The 21,138-nt window shown below is 41.6% G+C and overlaps 1 protein-coding gene across 1 annotated transcript in view; it reads right to left on the bottom strand.

Annotated features, from left to right (window-relative positions):
- Window positions 1–1,166: 1,166 nt before the first annotated feature.
- Window positions 1,167–21,138, bottom strand: part of frmd6 (FERM domain containing 6) — a 31,195-nt gene continuing 11,223 nt past the window's right edge. Inside the window, exons 2-14 of the mRNA XM_080413752.1 lie at window positions 20,417–20,729; window positions 20,230–20,320; window positions 17,374–17,453; window positions 16,757–16,833; window positions 15,923–16,109; window positions 14,146–14,301; window positions 13,761–13,826; window positions 12,838–12,906; window positions 8,194–8,368; window positions 7,113–7,421; window positions 6,826–6,963; window positions 5,949–6,040; window positions 1,167–5,615 (exon numbers count right to left, since the gene is read on the bottom strand). Coding sequence (XP_080269878.1) covers window positions 5,325–5,615; window positions 5,949–6,040; window positions 6,826–6,963; window positions 7,113–7,421; window positions 8,194–8,368; window positions 12,838–12,906; window positions 13,761–13,826; window positions 14,146–14,301; window positions 15,923–16,109; window positions 16,757–16,833; window positions 17,374–17,453; window positions 20,230–20,320; window positions 20,417–20,515 — 1,830 coding nt within the window. The 5' untranslated portion in view covers window positions 20,516–20,729 and the 3' untranslated portion in view covers window positions 1,167–5,324. The remainder of the gene's footprint in view (window positions 5,616–5,948; window positions 6,041–6,825; window positions 6,964–7,112; window positions 7,422–8,193; window positions 8,369–12,837; window positions 12,907–13,760; window positions 13,827–14,145; window positions 14,302–15,922; window positions 16,110–16,756; window positions 16,834–17,373; window positions 17,454–20,229; window positions 20,321–20,416; window positions 20,730–21,138) is intronic.

Raw genomic sequence — 21,138 nt, forward strand, 5'->3', positions numbered from 1 at the left:
TTGTCTTCTTAATGTGCCGAGCAGGGAGTCATTTAGCCTATAGCAGAACCTGAACGCCAAGATCAAATACAATTCACACTTGTTTCCCTAGTCATTGAGATCAGAAATGTTGATGAATATCATATGATCACAGTACCAAAAACAACATAATTAGGATTATGATCATTTTATCCAAAAGTCTAGTATATAGCTTGAGGAACCGAATAGAACAGGGCGCCACTTCTCCATTAAACTCAATGGACGCGGCCGCCATGTTCTATTCAGTTTTGGATGGTGTTCTCAGGCTTGATAGTCACAAGTACATTTACTCAAGTACTGTTTTTAAGTACAATTGTGAGGTACTTTTACTTCACTGGAGTATGTCCACATTTCAATACTTTTACTTCTACTCCACTACATCTCAGAGGCAAATATTGTACTTTTTACTCCACTACAATTATTTATCTACTTTGTAGATTTGTATTATTATTACAAAACATACATTTACCTCTTCAGCCCTATTTAAACTAATATAAAAAAATAGTCGATAGTCAATAGATCTGCTATTTTCAGATTTTTTTTTATAAATCTTAGATATATTGCAATCTTATGACATATGACATTCAGCATAAGTATATTTTGATGCCAATACATTTTACTCAAGTACATTTTGATTACCGGACCCGACGGAATGTTTCCACATGGCAGTATTGATACTTTTACTTAAGTAAAAAATGTGAGTACTTTTCCACCACTGTAGTGTAAAAGCCTAGTTTTAAGTGAAGTTGAAGGCCCTGATGAGCCCTGCCAGGCTCTGCTGGGGAGAAGTGAAGCAGGAGCCCATTCCACTGTTAGACAACACTGCCCCGATGTGGCCAACTCATTCTAGTGCATGAAAATAATGCTGTGCTGTTGGATGTTACTCCAGAGGGCAGCACATTCACATCTACTGTATCAACATTCAAGTTACCTTATAGTGGTATTATGAGTTTTAATGATGTCATTACTTTAGGGGTATTATGCGTTTTGCTTTTGTTGTTGTCATGATGCTACTTTACTTACCCCACTAGCTGGCTCTCTCTTTAAAACATAATCTGTACTCTCAGGGAGTTATCTGCTTAACTGAATGAATGAATGAACTTGCTACAACACAACACTCATGTCACCAGACAAGGAAAGTTCAACAGTTCAAATAAATGTACCTTTTTATTGATTATTTGAGGGCATTAGTACCAAGAAGGCACGGACCAGACTTCATAATTACAAATCATAAATTTTCACTACAGGGTTTGACAAAAAGAAAAACAAATCATTCACTTTTTTCCTGAAGGGAGATCCTTTCACAGAAAGGATTATGGACACATAGTGCAGACATACAAACTCTTACATAGTGTAAATATGTATTGAGTATGTTAAGGACAGGAAAGTGGGTTGTGGTTGTATGGCTCTGTACCTTGACACTCACTCACTGCTTTAATACATAAAAGGGACATCATTGTCATTTGTCAAAAGACAGGATTTTAGAAAACACCCATTAGAGTTATGAGTATAAACAATTACATATAAGTGGAAAAAACAGTGAGAGGAACAACCTGAAATATAGAAATATAGAATGCTGTATTGTTTTGTATCAAATCCATAGGTGTATGCATCTTTATACACTTGACCTTTTTAAGAATGCTTTATTGCCTCTGAGCCAGTTGTCTCTCTCGTTTTACCAGTCTCGAGGTATTAATATGGCATACTTTAAAATGTAAAGAAACCTTGTGTTAAGAATTGCAACCATGACTAACATAGATGTACAGCTGTGCACAGAAGGGGGACATGTCATAACTACTGATTCTCTCACACACACTCTCTCTCTCTCTCTCACACACACACACACACACACAGACACACACACAGAGTATGGAATCATAAGGTTCCTTCTGCTCTTAGAGCAGTTTTGAGACAGTACTTGCATCCCATAGTTGAAAACAATTACAAACCCTTTTCTAGATGCATTTTTACTCACTTTGATATAACCTTTAAAAAATTATTTAAAAAAGTTTACCCACATGTAAAGACTTAGTGTGTAGTGCTAAATTATATTGATAAGAGAAAATGTTAAACGAAATGTTGTATTTCCCCAGTAATAAGCTGATGTGTATGGTACACTATTTTCCAGATTGTTTTAAACCAGAATGTACAATAAAGTAATGTTGTTCTAATGTACTTCAGTGACATTTGGAGTAACAAGCATACCGCAGAAATAGACCTGCTATTGTAAATATGTGCAGTTAAACTGAGGTCACTACGTATGACAATTGATATGAATGAATGAAATATTTTTAATAAATTGCTGGAGCATTGACATGTTTAAAGCTGCTTGTGCGATAGTCACAAGGCCTGAAACTAATTTGTTGTACGAAGTTTTCATAGAAACACGTTATTATGTATGTAGAGAGCAATATGACTTTTAACTGCGCATCGGCTGAATGCCTGTTACAACAATCTGCATCCTTTCAAAAAATTATAATTTCTAGAGCAACATAGAGCATCACTGTCCGGTGTAAACCTTGTATGTCCAAAACCGTTACTTTTCAGGAAATGGGATTTTTTGGGATCCAATGTAGTTATTATTTAGTCACAAGCTTTTGTTAATACTTTTCGTTGGTTCAATATTTAAAAACCCGCCGACACACTTAACCACTTTCAAAATTCTTTGAAAATCTGCTAGCTTTCTCCACAATAAAAGAAAACAGAAAAGACACTAGCATAGAGCCCGGAGGGACTCCGCTCAACCATATGGGGTTTAAGTGGTTAAACTAAGACCTCGTTCACTAGTTGTTTGATTTGTTCGGCTTCAGCTGCTGTAGTCTGTTGGGTGCATGTGAGTGTTTTTGATAGACAAGGGATGGGGAGCCAGGGGAGGGTGCTTCAGGGGAGGTGGAGAGTTGTGAGTGTCTAAAAACACAACAGCTTGTTATGGCAATTTCCCTTCTTTATCGATTCCGGCAGAGTATCGCACAAATGCAGTTTTAAATCTCAGCTGTGTGTGATTTATGAGCAGAAATACCATGTGAAATTAAATTATCTGTTGTCAACGACACCCTTTTATTCCCAGTTACACCGTAAGTGGTGTATTTAAGTTCTGAGTGATTTATAGAGCAAAAACCTAGTTGTAAAATGTAATAGGCTGTTATTTGTTGTTAATTACAACAATATTTCATTTTCACTTGTAACTGCTATTAGATAGAGTGATAAAAAAAAGTCTTTCTTGTTGTGTATAAAGGGCTGCGATATTACAGATGTGAATCTGACATCACAGGGTTATAATACTGTCACATACATTGCTTATAATACTGAAAGACATCCACTGCACACGGAATAACTTTTCAACATACACGGAGAGTCTGACGATCCATACAAAACTACATGTAAAAGATCTCAGTAAGGTAAAATGATTTAAATGAAAACAAAAAATAAAACACGTTCCAGTTTAAAATAATAGACAAAACAAACAGACTAAACAAAAAGACAATTCTGATGTAACAATAACCAAGAGACAAGTGGGTGAAATGATAATAGTCATGCAGAACGAAGTCAACATGTCAGTTTAGTTTTTTTGGCCGATGGCCAACATGGCTCCATTTTGTATGTGGATTACAGGGGAGCCTTCCTCAGCTCGGTACAAGTAAGAACATGTAGGATTACTCAATCAGCCTCATTCTTACTAGGAAACTCAGTCTAGTCAGGTGATGATCCACAGCACACGAAACGGTTTGAAATCACGATGGGACCTTTTGATACTAAAGGTAGCTAACATTATTATGAAGGCAAACCCCCACCAATGTTAAAGCAGGTTAGTCTGCTGAATGTTATTTATGTACACCGTTTGAAATCGTGTCAGTGATGAAAAGTTGACTAAGAAGACATCAATGGGGAAAACTTTGAATTTACAAGAACTTGGGACTATAAAATTCTCCATGACTAAGGTTAGGATGTGTGATTGTCAAGGCAAGGGTCAAGGGTTTGTGGTTTTCAGCATTCTGCATAGTGTAGTGAAGGCACATTGTGTGTGTGTGTGTGTGTGTGTGTGTGTGTGTGCGTGTGTGCGTGCGTGTGTTCACACTTGTGAACATTATTAAGAGACTGTGAGGGATAAGTTGGCACACTGCACTTCCTGGTGAGGTAAAATTAAGTGTTAGAAGACACGTTGCTTAGAAGAAAAGAGACAGAGGGTGACACTGATGCGCAAATATTTAACCACTTTCACCCTGGCTTCCCTATTTTGGGCATGTCATTATAGGCAAAAGCTTTTTTTTTTTAATTAAAACATTTTCAAAAATGTTTGAAAATAACGATGCAGAGTTGTAGATTTTTTGAACATGTCTGAATAGGGCTTAAGTGGTTAAAGGTTATCAACCCAAATATTCATAGTCTAGGGCAGCAAAACGTTTAAAAAACAATCTTGTAATGTCCTACTTAATCTTAACTCATTTCATTGGTTGTACTCAACGAGAATTAGTTGAACACAAAAGGGGTTTGCCATTTCTGTTTTTACCGTCAGTTTTTCTTTGGTTCATAGCCCGTAATTCAATTTTTCTCCTTTTTGTGGGATACTCCTTGAAATGAAACATTGATATGCTGTTTGTGTCTGTGTCCTTGCATGCCCAAGCCTGTGTGCAACTGTGCATGTCCACACACAGTCCAGTTTGTGAGTTCACATAGGTTTAGTCAATGTAGGCAGGCACACACAAAATGTAGCTCATCAACGATGTTGGAAATGACGTGCTTGTCAAAACATAGTCCAAATTCATTCTGAGAGAAAATGAAGCTTCTTTCGGATATAAGACGTTCCCTTACGTTTCCTTTCACACTCCATTCCCAACCAGAGTGTCAAAATGGAGCAGCATGAATTAACTTGTAAAAACGCAGGTTCTCTTGAACCAATTAGTTCCATTATTGAAGTTCCCAAGATTCCTTCCTGGGCTCTTATTGTCTGTTAATTTTGTGTGTGTGTGTGTGTGTGTGTGTGTGTGTGTGTGTGTGTGTGTGTGTGTGTGTGTGTGTGTGTGTGTGTGTGTGTGTGTGTGTGTGTGTGTGTGTGTGTGTGTGTGTGTGTGTGTGTGTGTGTGTGTGTGTGTGTGTGTGTGTGTGTGGGGTAAGAGGGATGAAGAAGGTCCAGGTTAAGACAATTCAGGGCCAGTTCACTCATTGAGTGCTGTTAATGGCCACATATGGAGACCTCCATCTATCATCATACCTCCAACGCTCCCCTCCCACCAGGAGTCTCCAGGTCTGACTGACATGGAAGAATAGGGTCACACTGAGGTCACCTATGTCCACTTCACCCTCACCCATCACACCACAAACTCTGGGACCTCGTCACTGGTCAGGTCCAGGGAGAAGTATTTGCTGGTCCTCTTGATGGGGAAGGGGTGCTGCTCCCCACGGATCCCAGCGCACTGCTCTGCCAGACCCTGGTGGCCACAGCCGTTGTTGAGCTCCTCTGCGCAGCCGAACGTGTAGCTGTGAGCGGTGTCCTGGCAGAGCTCTGCCCACTGCATGCAGCTCTTCTGGTAGAGCCGGATGTCATCCAGAGACTGGCTGTGTCGGTCCGTCGACGACTGAGGCTTCTTGCATGCAGATGTCTGTGGGAGATGAAAAGGCGAATGACTGAATGAATACAGTATATTTAATGTCTGGATGTTGCCAAGTTTGGTGCTTGTTTTTCCGGATATTTCCGTATTTTCATATTTGCAAATCTTTTTCTTGTGTTCTCCATAGAGACCTAGCCGGTGTTAAAATGTTCAGTTGAAAATACGTCATTTCTGTTGAGTGCCTTGTCGCACATCACTTTGTCACAGAAGCATACCGTAAATGAGGATTTGTGATGCATCATTAAGCCATTGTATGGTGGGTAGGACTTTGTGTGTAGAGTATGTGTTTAAGTGTGGTGTTGTGTAACAGTGCTGATGGCCTACCTGAGGAAGAGACTCGATGCTCTGGCCTCTCATCTTGACCACAGTCTCTGAGGAGCTAGAAGTGGAGGAGCTAACGTCCTTTACAATGAGTCCTGAGAAACACAGAGGACTAAGGCTTAGCTACAGCAGTGGTTCTCAAACTTTTTCATGTCAATGTCACCCCAAATTAATATTGGATCCCCAATCTGAGAAGTTAAGTTAAACAGATTTTGATGCTATATTAACTAACTTTGCTGGGAAACCCCTGGAACCCCCTCAAGGACCCCTGGGGTCACACAGACCCCACTTTGAGAACTACTGAGCAGTATATAACAGCTCCAGATGACCAAGGAAATGTCAAGGAAAATATCAGCACAGAATTAGCGGGACGATGTGGAATGTGCACAGTAGTGTACTATGTGCACCTCACCCCCTCGCACTCTATTTCTTTGTATCAGTTGTATCATGCTAATTAAGTTATCCAGATGTATACTGGTAGCATGTTCACATAATATGCTAATGCTGTTAATTAGATAGATGCATGCTGCCTGCTTGTCCACAGATGCAACATTTGTGTGGCATCTGTGGACAAGCATTGTGTAATTTTTTATTTATCTGCCAATTCTTTTTATGGATTCAACAAGAGTGCCAGACTGACAGCATTTTAAAATGACCACGGATAACACAAATAAAGCCTCAAACATATTTCCAATATGGTCTGTTAATTGACCTAGCTAGCTAGCTAGGAGGCTGTATGTGTTGCCTGTTACTTGACTTCCCAATGGGTCTGTGCACGGTACTGTGAAGTGCTTCTGATAAAAAACATTCAAGAAACTGAGTTGTTATGTTCCTTGTGACCCTGACAAATGATTAATCAGATGAGACAGCAAGGCAGTACCTGAGTATCCATTGGTCTGGTCAGGAGACATGGTCAGCATGTCCTCAGTTATATGGATACACAGGTCCTGGTTGAGCTCCAGGGCCATCTCATGAAGCTCCTCATAATCCTTGGGGTCGTCCACCAACATTTCAATCTCTGTAATGAACAAATGGTGGTTGATTTAAACCTGTTCAAACATTATGAATAATATACAGTTATTTAATAACCAGTAGCTACTCTACTGGTAAAGAATAGCCACTCTTAGCCACTGGTATAGAGTCTTCATCTGCACTTTGCCGTCTTACCGTCGTCATCAAGAATACGCTCTTTGCCACTGCTCTCGATCCCAGAGGTGTGTGAACTTCCGTGGCTGGTTGTGCTGGAGCTGCAGGTGCGCAGGGGTCTGTGGGGTGGTTGGCCAGGGGCCCTGAAACTGTCTGTCTCGATGCCCGAGGTGTGGGAGCTGCCGTGGCTGGTGGTGGAGTGGCGAGATAGGCGTTTGTGGTGAGACATGCTCCCGGCGCTGCTGCCACTGGCCCGCGAGCGTTTGTCCAGATGATCCATGTCCATCTCCAGAGCATCACTGATGTACGACTCCCTGTACTGCTTTTTCTCTGTGGGGTTACACAGATGGATGAATAATTAAATTCAACTAAAAGCACAGGATCTGGATTCTCTATTCCAAATCATTAGGGCTGTACCAAAGGCCATTTCTTGACATTAAGTAAGCTTTGAATTACTGACATCATATTTTATATGTAATCATTAAGAATATAAAGAAACATATGTATAATAATAATCCTCAACCAAAATGTCCTCTTATTGATTGATCTTATTAACACATTGGGTGCCAAAACCGTATATATACGGTTTTGGCCATACTAACGTTGAGTGCCAAAACCGTATATATACGTTTTTTGAAAAAAAATAATAATAATAATAATTTTAATATATATATTTTATTTTTTCCTTCACAGCAACAGGAGATATCACTCCTACAAGATTTAGACTCCAATCCACCTCCTGGTTAACTTATGACTTCAAAAACCTGTATCTCGGCTCCTGTGTACTTTTTTTTTTTACAATGTTAATTTAACTATTTTCAACTGGCTGCAACTATGGAACGGATTACCGAATGTTTTAAAAAAATGTCCCCGAATTGTACGAGACCTGTATGTGTGTAATGAGGGGATCACCGTGAGGACGGTGATCACTGAAAATATTTTGTGACTACTTGAAAAAGGTTCAAAAATTGTTAAAGATTCTGGCACTCAAAGTATAATATTTTAATAAACCTCTGGCACCCAATGTGTTAAGGAAGTCAGTCTTTTAATTAAACATAATCATTCTTTAATATATAATAATATGAAATGCATGAGAACATACCCTCATTCTCCTCCAGTCGACGGACCTGTTTCAGGACCGGCTGCAGGTTCATGTAGAGGCGATGGCTGTTGCTAAGCAGCTGCAGGAGGTGGCGTGAGCGCATGGGGCAACCCGTGTAGTAGATCAGTTTACGGGCGGACGGGAGCCCGTCAGGGAGGATTTCAAACTTCTTTCCCTGAGAACATGTAGGAGAAGAAAAGAAAAAAATGGCACAAAAAGAAAACAAGGGGTTCAAGCAAGTCCTCTCATTGTTTCACAGCAGTTAATAATGTAAGCTTATGAAAAAGGAATGTGAATTTACAGTCTTGATTAAGTGCCTGGAAAGCCTAGAGGCAAACCACAGAGGAGTGATGAGGTCTCATCTTGAAAATCTATTTTGCAGCTAGCAGCTCTTACATTCAAATAGAGATACAACAACCGGTTCAACATTTGTATGGAGGGAATGAATTTAACAAGCAAGAACATTACTCTTTGACGATTTTCCAAGCCCCCCCCCCCCCACACACACACACACACACACACACACACGTAAAATGGTGGGCTTGTGCTTTTCTCTTGCAAGCCTTTGGAAGAGGCTTGACCCAATAACAGCTGTCTTCTGTGTCAGCAGTGCTGTTTTCAAGACAGTCCTATAAACATTTCTGCAGGGGTTTGGATTTTCACATTCAAGGGGTGGATTTAAAGTTCCTTGAAAAATGCAAAAATGCAGCTACCTATTTATTCAAAAAGTTGAATGCAAGACAGGTTTCCCCCCCCAGTGTAGGGTTACTCAAGCAAATAAACTGGTGAATTGACTATTCAGATTCATACAATAAGGATATGATTTAATTTAAAAAAACAAATTGGCAGTTGACTAACAATGACTTGTACATAAAAGATCCTCTACAAAACATAAATTTGGAGCAGTGGTTGGCCCAAAACGCAGGTAGGTGGATTTGTGTCCGGAATGTCGCTGGTTCAAATCCTTTAGCTGGCTGGGAAAAGTAAACGAACAATATTCTCCCATATCTCAGTAACTTTAACCATTTATCTCACATACTTTGTTGACCGGTGTCGCCTAAGGGTCTATACTTTTTTTTCTTCTTACCTCTACGCCAAATCTCTTGAAAAATGACAATCCACAAGCTCATAGTCATCGAACGCATCGTGACAAGTTGTGAGCTTGTACTGCTATTTTTGCGAAAGTTCGCCCCCCAGAATAGGGATTCATTTGGTTAAACCCCAAATTGCTAGACTGGTGTTGCTCAGTGGGCAACTGTAGTTGAACTGGGCCGCTCCCAGGTGTGAATGTGTCTTAACTTTATACTGTAAATGCAAGGCAGGGACGTACCGAAAAATAGCATTTCCAGGCAGCCTGGATAAAAATTGGTTTAAGTTCTGAACTATAATATACTAATAAGTCTCAACCATTCTCACATTGACAAAACACAAAATCCATGGTCATATCATGAGCAAACCCAACGGAGACGCACTTAGAACTGACAGGTCACCCACTGGCACTGGTGTCCCAACTCCAGACCAAACACGTACACTGAAGTGGAGTACAGGCCGGTGTCGGATATCGGTCAGTGTCGGTTATTAAAGGGCGTTTGGCCACTCCTTAGAAAAGCTTTTCATTTTGTGCGGTACACATACACACAGTAAACTCCTCAGTGTTATTTTAACTCCCGGAGTGTACAAATGTAACCAAATGGACTCTTACGGATCTGAAACTCAGAAAATGTAAATGTTACATTTGTACATTATATTACAGTACAATAAATTATTTCATTACTACACTCTCTGAGTTAAATTAAGGCTCAGGATTTTACTGTGTTGTCAGTCCATCTGACCTCTCTATGAGGAGGACAGCTGTGAGTCACGTCCTTCTCCAAGATGTCCCCAATGTGGCCCCCACACATCGAAAGAAAACCCCTGTTCTGCCCAGGGCCCCTTTCCTTCTCCCCATCCTCAATCGGACGCAAATATCTGAAACTCTAATGATGAAACTCTACTAAGAGTTAATCACTTGGACCCTAGCGTCCCTATTCTGGGGGAACATTTGGCCAAAATAGCAGCTCTACAAGCTCACGTGTCGTGTTGAAAACAGGGGATGGCGTGACTGTGGACACAGAACAGCCTCTTATGACTCTGTGTTGCGCATTGTGAGCTTGTGGATCAGCTCTTTTCAGCAAAGTAGCAGACCAAGTATAGAGCCCTGGGGGACTCCAGTCAATGAAGTATATATGGTTTAAAGTTGTTAAATGAACACCCCGGATTTAGCTGTGCATCAACTAGAGCAGCTACACATAAACACACATTTCCCCTCTCTTTGATTTTAAACGCGACACCACTGGACACCCCTGAAGCGCAAGGGCTCAGTTCTGCCAGTGGCGTGAGCCCAGAATCCCCCTCCCACTAAACCATCACAACATCTGGTGTTTATTGACACGCGCACAGGTCCCTCCACCCTCCTTCTTTTGCTGCTCTGCTGGCTCGCTCACTTGGCCGTGGTTGCAGCAGCGGCGGATGATGACGTGCCCACGGGTGGAGCAAGGGCAGAAAGAAAGCCTGTTATTCAGGAGGGGAAGGGAGGGACGGAGCCATAAGAGGCCCTCTTCTGCATCCACAGGGGAAAACCCACAGCCACGCCATCTCCTACGTTCATTCCACAGACACGCCATCTCCTACATCCACTCCACAGCCACGCCATCTCCTACATCCACTCCACAGCCACGCCATCTCCTACATCCACTCCACAGCCACGCCATCTCCTACATCCACTCCACAGACACGCCATCTCCTACATTCACTCCACAGACACGCCATCGACCACTTGTATATTGTATGTTGTATATATACTTTTTCTTTTCTTTTTTCCACCTTACTGATGATGTTGCCATGACTGTGATGTCTCTCCATCATCTTCTGTACTTTCTTTCCCTTGCCCTGTAATCTGTTTTTAACTGCTGTACTGTCTTTGGCGCCTGAATTTCCCCAGCGGCATCAATATAGGTCTTATGTTATCTTCCACTCCACAGACAGACCATCATCCACTTTCACTCCTCAGCCACGCCATCGTACCCTTTCACTCCACAACAACAGGTGATGTCACCCCATGCAGAATAAGAATGAAAACAGAATGATGCCTAATTTATACTCAAAATGTATTCTCAAAAAGAACAGCTAACAATGCGCACAGGACACTCTCATGAAGTTGCTGGTCGATTAAGCTCTTTTGTCCTCAAATGGTGGACCCTTTGGGAGAGTTAATAAAAAACTAAAATCACCAAAGATTGAAATGACTAGATTCCCCCCCTGTGCAACAGCAGCCATAACACATAGCTAATCCTAAATGACCTCCTCTGGGGAATGTGATTAATTGTCGAGTGGCAGGGAACGTTAAGTCGTCAGAGTGAAACAGATATACAGTAGTAGTAAGCCTCTCTGCCTTTCCATGATAACAGACCCTACGGAAGTAAATTAACCCACTGCTCCGTTCAGCTTAACGACAAGGCTGACTCAGAAGAGAGATGAGAAGATTTATCAGGCCACAGGGGTGCCAACTAAAGAATGATATTTGGTGTAATAGAGATATAGGAGACACAAGCCCCTTTCTAATTTGAACACTGGAAAATGTCAGGGGAATCAGGTCAGGACGTCGTCCAGTGTTGGCCTTTCACACATGTAGAATGTAACAGGAGAATGTCTATTTCAGATGCGTTCACACATGAGGCTAAATAGCCCGTTTGATAAGGTGAGGGGCGGAGTCTGGGTAGTAGACGCACACATTAGCTACTCCCACTTAAATACAACACAGGCACAGCTTGAGGGAGATGCGAGGATCAAATGCAATCTTTTTTTTTTTCCTTCCACAAAACATAACAGATACATTGAATTGCTTGATATGCGGTCTCCTTTTGATGCACCCATGCAAAACACAAACGAAACATCTCTGCTAACGTAATGGGCCTAATGTAGACAATGAGCTACAACCTACTTTTCATCTAAACGAGCCGTCCTCCAAGTTGGAAAAATAACAATGGTATGGTATCTGTACATACAAATGCACACTGCGCAGAGAAGCGCAGATGTAGCTTGTTGTCTACAATTACTAAAGAGATGTTTGTGTTTTGTTAAGCTTATGAACCATTGATCATGGAAGTTTGATCTGTGAACTAATAAAAAGCAGAATTAATAAACTGATTTTCAATGAATTATGTCTCTCTCTCCAAACACCTCGGGAAGAGGGGAGGCTCTTCTCTCCTCGACAATAGAAGCGTCATCAACACGTCCACTCGCTAAATGTAAATTCACCGGACAATCACCGTGTCCATTCACACAGAGCGGTTTGAGACAAATCGGTGTGTGTGTGTGTGTGAGACCATCATGTATGCATATGTGCAAGCATGCAAGGAAAAGTCTCACTAAATCCCTGATTAGTTCCAGAAGTTGGAGAGCTAAGATAAAATGTCAGTAAGGAGAGGAGAAACCCTGCGTAAAGATTTCCACAACCCAACACAAGAGCTAGGCTTAGACAAACTCCACCGTGAGCCGGGTCATGCTTTGGATTTTGTCATTGCTGGAGTGAAAGGCTTGCCATGTGTCAAAAGATTTGTATGTGTAATTTTAATGAATGGTGAGCTGAATAAGGTTTAGACTCACCACAAATACCAATTTGCCCACGTTGGTCCAAGGGAAGTCGTATAAGAGCTGTCTCACAGAGCCCACATTCTGAAACAAAGAACAACATGCGTCATAAGCCTATGTTCAGAGGACAGTGACGGCTTTTCAATCAACGTCTTTCAGTAAAAGCCCATTTATTTTGCCTTTGCCAACTGAAAGACTAAAAGCTGTTATTTTGCCTTTGTGGATTCCATGTTGTCCCACTACTTTATCATTACTTTGGGATGATCAAGATTAACCACTTAAGCCCTATATACTTTGTCGTACGAGAAATAGCGAAACGCGACTGGAGATCTGCTAATTTGGCTATTTTTGATAATGTTGAAGATTTTTGCTTATGCCCAAAATAGGGACGCCAGGTTGAAAGTAGTTAAGAAAGCATGAAGAATGGTTGAAAAAAGAGTTACAAGGTCCACTGAAAGGACGACTTCACCCATTTTCAACCTATTACCTCACTAATGCTCATGATAAAATGGTAAAGTTTCTACTCTGTCTCTGTCTTACGGGAGGGCTGTGGATAGTTCAGAAACCCGCCTACCAGTGACATCATCATTAGGTAGATTTCTTTTCTCAAACAAGATTACATTTTTTTAATTATAATTTTTATCAACGCGAGAACAATGGCTTCCATTATAGCATGCTAACTTTCCAGCAAGAGATTTGTCCTGAAATGTCCACATCCCTCCTCTGAGAGACAGACCAAGTAGACAAAAATGGTACCATATTATAATGAACATTAGTGAGGACCAATTATATGAAGATCGGTTGAAAAAGGGTGACGTCGTCCTTTAATGGCCATATCCATCATGGTTGTGAAGAAGTGCCAAAACATATAAAATCAACCAAATAAAAAAAGAATAAATTAACAAACAATCAAAAAAAAAGAGAGCAAGAGATTGTACCTGGAAGATTTGAATCCCTCGTAAAGTCAGCCCCAATGTAAGAGATGCCTCCAGTTCCTTTTTGTCCTGTTAAAAAGATTGAGATGATGCTTATGAGAAAGGAAGGATAACACTATAATAATGTAGTAAAGCAGATTCCAATTTTGTTTCCGTCCTCCTATCTTATCTAATATGTAACCAACACACACATTGGGGGGGGAGAAACAATAACAGAATGAGTGACTGTGCACTGATATAATTATCTGCACATATAACTTAATATCCCTGGGTATAAATTAATCTTCTTGTTCCCCCTGTCATGGAATAAACTGCCATCAAGATTGGCCTCGCTCTAGTTTACTTACACAAGAGATAGTCCTATATCCTATGTCCTATAATCGCTCACCTTATACAGTCTGTAGTAGTGAACAGTGACATCATCAAGCTGTGCACACTCTTTAATGTACTTGAGATGAGCCTCGGAAGCTGTCAGGGCAAACTGGTCTTTGTGCATGTTTGGGATGTGCCTCAGGATGTATTCACGCCCGCGCTTAGCTATCACCTGAAGGTTAAATCAGATCACAGTTGATTAGTTAGACGCACAGTAGCAATACAGCAGGGCAGTAATCACTGCTGGCAAATAAATGCTTATTCTACAAGTCCCATACTAGAATATAAACATATAAGCTATGCATTGAGAAGAGCAAATCAAGTACAGTAAGCGAATGTGCATTGGTAGAGAGGGAGGTGAAACATAAGGTGTCGGTTGCGTTGACAAGGTCGGGATTCTCTTGACCGTAATTGAGTTCACCCTGCTCACTGCATGGCTTACAGTGGAGCTGGACCTCAGGCTCATTACAACCCACGCAGCTCGGTGGCAGATTAGCAGTGCACTTTGCCAATGAGGTTAATGAAGCACCTTGCTCCAGGGCTAACAGATGTGAACTGTGAGCCTCAACCTGGCCTGAGACTGAGATCTGAGCAAAGAGCCAGAGGGAAACCGGAAACGCACTTTCTAAGCTTTGCATGTGGCTTTGTGAGACTTTGTTACTAAGCTTTGTAAAGTACCTAAATCTTTTGGGAGATTTACTGTAGGACGGTGTCCCCCGATCGTGCTCAAACAACAATTTCCTGTGCCTGCTGCTTCAAAGCAACGATAAGAGGACAGCAGGCTAATCGCAGGAAGTGAGGGGCAATCAGAGGGGTGGGGCTTTAAGGAGTGGTGGAGGGTGGTTGGAGGGGATGGGGGGGATGGGGTGAATGGAGTGGCGGTTAACGGGCGTCACCACAATAACCAATAGCCATGTTTCTCAAAATTAAAAAAGAAAAAGAATACAAGTGTGCCACTTCCAGGGACAAAAATAAACTTGTGGTGTCCCAGTTCTCATTATCTCACATGCTCAGATGAGAGGACCTGTCGTAAAGTGTTTGGCCGGCATGATTAATTGAAGGTGGCTACAGACCTACATACAGACAGTAGGCTAGTGCCTGAACACTGCCTGTCTGGCTGCCTGCAGAGATCTGTACCAGCCACATGATGTGAATTCAGGATTCCTATTGTAGCACGGTTGATCAAGACACATGGTTTTCCCCATTCATGGATTCCTTTTTTTCATTTATTTAAGCTACTAAAATGAAGCGCAATTCTGAAAAATGCAACTTGTTGAGACTTGGATTTATAGCATGTAGCCTACAGTTAAAATGTAGTATGCACTAAATGTATGGTTAGTCCCCCTGAGATCGGGGATGTCTTTTACCAAGGAGAACTAGCCAATATATTTATGATGAAGCACTGCAATATCAGACAGCCTCACTGCTAATTTTGTGTTCCAAGCTGACTCAATTATACCATATATTAATAACTAGTCTGGTGATGCATCAAGAATAGCCCACAGAGGACAGTGACAGTTTGGAGCGAGATCCTTGAAGCAGGCAGGGGGTTTAGTGTCTGGTGCAAGGACATTTTGACAAGGATGGACACGTTGGCTGTTATGGGATTTCAAACAGTGAACATCTAGTTATGGGACGGTGCCAGTAACCCTAAAAAGAAATGTGGAGCACTTCACATATTTGCATGTCATCGTCTAAAGGACACTGCTTGGCAGCAATCTTAAATTATTGCTTCTACTCTGACAACCTCGATCGATAACAGGCCACATCAGGGCCACATTAGACATACTCACCCAAGGGGGGAAATAGGCCTCGGGTTCAAAGTACTTCCCAAAGTGCTTGTTACGCTTGAAGTTTCCCAGGTCAGCCTGCAGGGCGAAGGCAGCTAGCAGGAAGTAGGCTTCTTCCCTTTGGATGCACTGGGACAGGAGCAACTGTTTCCTCAAGTGCCAGTAGTAGTAATACCTGGCTGACCGGTCACTGTAGTGGCATAAAGAAAACATGGAAATCACAAGTGTCCAGTGGTTGAGTGAATAGATGCACACTAAAAACCTGTGTTAATTTAACTCAGATTGTGCATTTGTACGCTCTAAAGGTTACTCCCCCCATAAGGGTCCATTTCGTTTCATTTGCACTCTCTCTGGTCTGAGTAAAATGAACACGACGGATTTGACTGTGTACTAGATAATTTCCCTGGTGAATGCAATTCCATTCTTTTGAATATACTGTAGAGATGAACACAACGCATTTCAGGACCCAGCTAAATCTCTAGCAATGCAACTGCTCTTTAACTAAATCTTACATCACAAACATTCACGTTTATCATTTTGCATTCTGTTAACTGGAGACTGATTGATATGGATAAAAGTCCTCAAAGAGGTGCAACGCAGTTGTGTTGAGGTGCCGACCAACGGTAACAAAATTACAAGATCAAAGTAGCCGCACGCTCGGCTACTTTGTGCGGCTACTTTAATCTCTTCTCATACTACAAAAGTACACAATAATTTAATAATGATACATAATCAAAAATATATGCACTGATAGATACAATAAATGTCTTCAATATTTTGCTTGTTGATAAGAATTAAATATGATGTCACTCTGGGTGGCCATGGAGATGTACATACCTTATCAATCTCCCATTCTCAACATAATACTGAGCCCTGAAGTGTATGATCATTGGCGGCCCAAATTGGTCAATGCCCTGAGAATGACACAAAGGAAAAACACTCAAGTTTCCCAAAGACACAATTATTATCAAGGCAGTGAGGTACAATTTGCATTTTTCAATACTTACATGCAATTACTCATCTATATAGATATAGAAAGTGGAACTGAATATAACATTCTCCATTGAACTCTATGGACGCGGTCGCAATGTTCTTTTCTGTCACCCTATTACTTTGAATGGTGTGCTCGTTCTATATATAGTTTAATATCTGAATTATAAGTATTGCCTGCTCTTTTCTGTATCAATTATTTATTAATGAATAACATTAACAACCCATTTTACAGATCACCAAAAACAACAATAATTGTGCAGCTGTCACTTTTATTTTCTCCCTAAAAAAAACTGGCTCTCTCATTTTGAAACCAAAACTGTGTGATTGTACCTTCTGATGTACAGAATTTACTTGTATTGTACATGTATTTAATATTTACATGCCGTTCATTTTGCTCTTACATCATACACCCAATTATGAAGTAAGTAAATGGCAGCCGTGTGAGTAGCTTGATGTCTTACCTTGCTGGCTTCTCTTTTCCATTCTTTGGGACAGTATTTGGACAACTTCTGCCCCAGCTCCATATAAATGTGCTCATTATCTGAAGAGGAGAGAGAAGTTCAGAGAACCAGGGTTAGAAGCCATAAACCTGATTTATACTTTGTGGTATGCTGGTGTCACTCGCCAAAAATTGCAGATCTACAAGCTTGCAAGGCATCGTAAAGCAATATCCATCCACAGAGTCATCTCTGTTTATGAAACTTTTTACTGTCTGTGAGCGCTGTGTTTGTGACTTTTGGTTGTTATTGTTGGTGGCTTGTGTGTATGCGAAAGTATGTAATGTATGTGCCTATGTGGTGGTGTGTGTTTATGTTTTTGTCTGCCTGTCTGTCTGTCTGTTTGCAGAGGCACGTTCACATGTGTATTGACAGACAGCGTGCACGCAGGCCTAGGTCAGTATACAGAAGTCCCCAGTGAACCCCCAGTTCAAAGACTGCCCCAGAGCGATCACATCAGACAGCTTCCTACATTGAGTCCCTCTACTGTTCCACTGGTTTCTCTCTAATCTGCTCCTGAAATGACACGTTTTATGAGCTGCAGCCATGCTCATCTGACAACTCTTCCAGCTGCTACAGAAAACACCCACAGTGGAAAAGGAGGGGAGAAATGGGAAAGGATTTTCTAGAATCTGATTAATGTAATGAATCCGACATATGAATATGAAATGTATGTATAATGTTCATGTGAACAAGTGAGTAGCGCCGGGGACATCTTAATGCCATAACTGGTTGGACAGAATATATGTCCATTTTATCCACCTTTTTTTTTACTGTTGATTTTTGATTGGGCGAAATAAAAACAGGGACATTTGTGATTGGCAAGTGAAGATGCATTAATGAATTATCCTGAATAAGACTTTAACTATGAACTATTAATAATGTGTATGCATGCACTCAGTGAGCTGTGTAGGCGTGGGACTGGATAGTGAGCAGCAATTAAATAGTAACTGGAAATAACTTGTAACTTGTTTGAACCTGGATAAGGAACCAGAGGCAAATACCATAAGAGTCTGAAATAATTCATACCTTTTTGTACCAGATTAATAGAATCTATCACACCAGGGCAACATTACACAGTACATAAGCTAATCAACATGCATTTACATATAAACTGACATAACTTTTGTTTAACCACATGAGGCCGAGCATCCCTTTTCTGGGGGGCGAACATTCAGCGCAAACAGACGATGTGCAGTGTTAGCCAATTTGCGTTGTTAGCTTGTAGATCGGCAATTTTTTTCAGAAGATATTTAGTGTAGCACAAAAGGAGGGGACCTAGTATAGAGCCCTGGGGTACTCTGATCAACTAAATACAGGGTTTATTGGTAAATTGTCTTAACATTCTAGTACTAAGTGCAATGCTCTATGTAGTAAACCCGCCCTATCTGGTACTACAAAGCAATTATCTAGCAAACAATAAATTATTCAAAACTGCTGTTAGACTAGTCTGGTATGGATGGAGGTGGGCTGTAGCTGTATTGGTCAGTGAGGGACAGCCAGCAAGGCAGAGGGGGTGGGTGGACACTGTTTGCCTAGGGGATTTCACGCTGTTCAGACAAGCAGTTCAGGAATGTCCCACAATCAGACCCATTGGCTCCTGCTCAATTGACCTGCTGGGCTGTCATTGGCTCATCTGGAAGCCAGCTGTCTGAAAAACACTGCCCTTTGCGGTTTGCTTCCCTTTTCGCAGTTGCTTACAATTGTCACCCGCTGTCTGCTACACGCCAGTGGACTGACGGGTGACTCATTCCATGCATATGACCCTCACCCAGCCCATGTCGCTGTAAAACAACTTTAACCTTGCTGCACAATGGGAGCCAGTCAGGCTGACTGAAGTGGCTCTGACTCACAGGAGTCAGCCCTTACACATAGGTGAGAGATTCATTTAAAAAAAAGGCAGATTCTTGCTTCCCATGAGTTTTTGGTTAGAGGGAAATTACCACACTAATGTGCATGACATGTTCTTTGTAGGATGAATTTGTGAGTAGCATACAACATTTTGTACTGTAGTTGTAGCAGAGTCCGCCGGCCTAAAGCCCAGAGGCCTAATATATCCAGTGGCCAAAGTGGATTCACCTGGATGATTGGATGAGGAGTAGGAGTTGATTTTCGATGCAAGGGACCTGGTTTGGACAATTGGGGGGCGTGGGGGTGGGGTGTCAAAGGAGGGTAAATGTAGCAGAATGGCCCTGCCTGATGCCCAGAAACCTAATATCTCCCTTGGCCCCTTTGGATGAGCAGCAGATGTGTGGTTTCCCATGTGGGAGACACAGGTGCAAATCCAGTGACACGTTGTGAAATCACTGGTAATAAATAATAGTTCAAAAATAGCATTATCCTTTTTTCAAAAGAGCTGAGCGGTCATACATATACTTACTACTCTGAAGTAACACCAGTAAAATAACTGTTACGGACATTAACTCAGAGACTGTATCGTAGTATCGGGTGCGGTTATTGCACGGTTATTGTACTGACAACACTACTGACTGTAATGATATCATTGTATTCCGACACCGACACTGTCATTATATCAGTGTATTTTGTGATGTCATAACGTCATTGTCAGTATTTGCATATGTACCTGCCTAAGCACAGGGCGGGATACTGTAATGACACTGTGACTGCGTGTATTTTGTTCTGCTTAGTGCAGGCTAGTGTATAGGGTGTATACTTTTTGCTTACGTTTAACAACAAGAATAGAATGTCAACTCTTCTTGAGGGAACAAAACAAACTAAATGAACAAAATGGTTAAAGACTAAATCACCACCGGCATTTATGACAGTCTTAGGAGACAATCAGACAGGGATATTGCTTACTTTGAATGACGCTCAGTCCAAACAGGTGACAGTCTTTCAGTCTGAGAAGGTCACACACCTGTACCAAAAGCTCCTGACACGAGGTCTTCACCTGAGAGCAGGGAGGTCAGAGCACATTGTTATTTAGCTTTGTTAAACTGCTAAACTGCCACCAGACACACACAAGATTACCGTAGATTTCACTTACATTGACAATGACGTTGAGTGTGTCATCGTTGGGCAGAAAGACACAGACACAGCGGCGGTCCTGCATGGCTTTGTTGTTGTGGAAGGTCAGTTTGTTCATCTTCGTGTGGCTGTGACAGAACAGGCCCTGCCTGCTATCGGGCCCCTTCGGGCGACCCACCTGCACCACCACCACCACCAGAACCACAGATGCCAATAGTGACTGTAGCCTTGCTTCAGCTGTAGCCAAGCATAGGCAATGGAGAACCCAAAGGCTCAGCAGGCCAAACAGTGCCCAAAGGACAGGTCATGGGTACCAGTGATACAGACAGCCGCTGTGGAGACAGACAGGATTTCATGTTAGCCTCGAATACTTTGATGATGAAGTTCTTGTATAAGGAATACATTTTGTTTCATAGTACAATTTGTTTATGATGTGTTGGACCAATATCGGAACAGCATGAGAGGAGCAACCATATGACTTGACTACACTGCAACAATAACGAGTGCAGAAGAGTCTGTCCATGAACACCTTTGCTATGGATCAAAACTACCAAGGAAAAGGTGTGTGTGTATGTGTGCGTGCGTGCGTGCGTGCTTGTGAGAGTGCGTGCTTGAGAGATAGAGAGGAGAGATAATAGTCATATAGAGAAGGGGAGAGCGGGAGATATACACAGCAAAATCCGGAGTGTAAAACTGGAGCCATAAGGGTACCTTTTTATACACCCAGAGTTAAATTGACAC

Source organism: Gymnoscopelus braueri (genome assembly GCF_963280865.1).
Source record: "Gymnoscopelus braueri genome assembly, chromosome: 19".
Taxonomy (NCBI): domain Eukaryota; kingdom Metazoa; phylum Chordata; class Actinopteri; order Myctophiformes; family Myctophidae; genus Gymnoscopelus; species Gymnoscopelus braueri.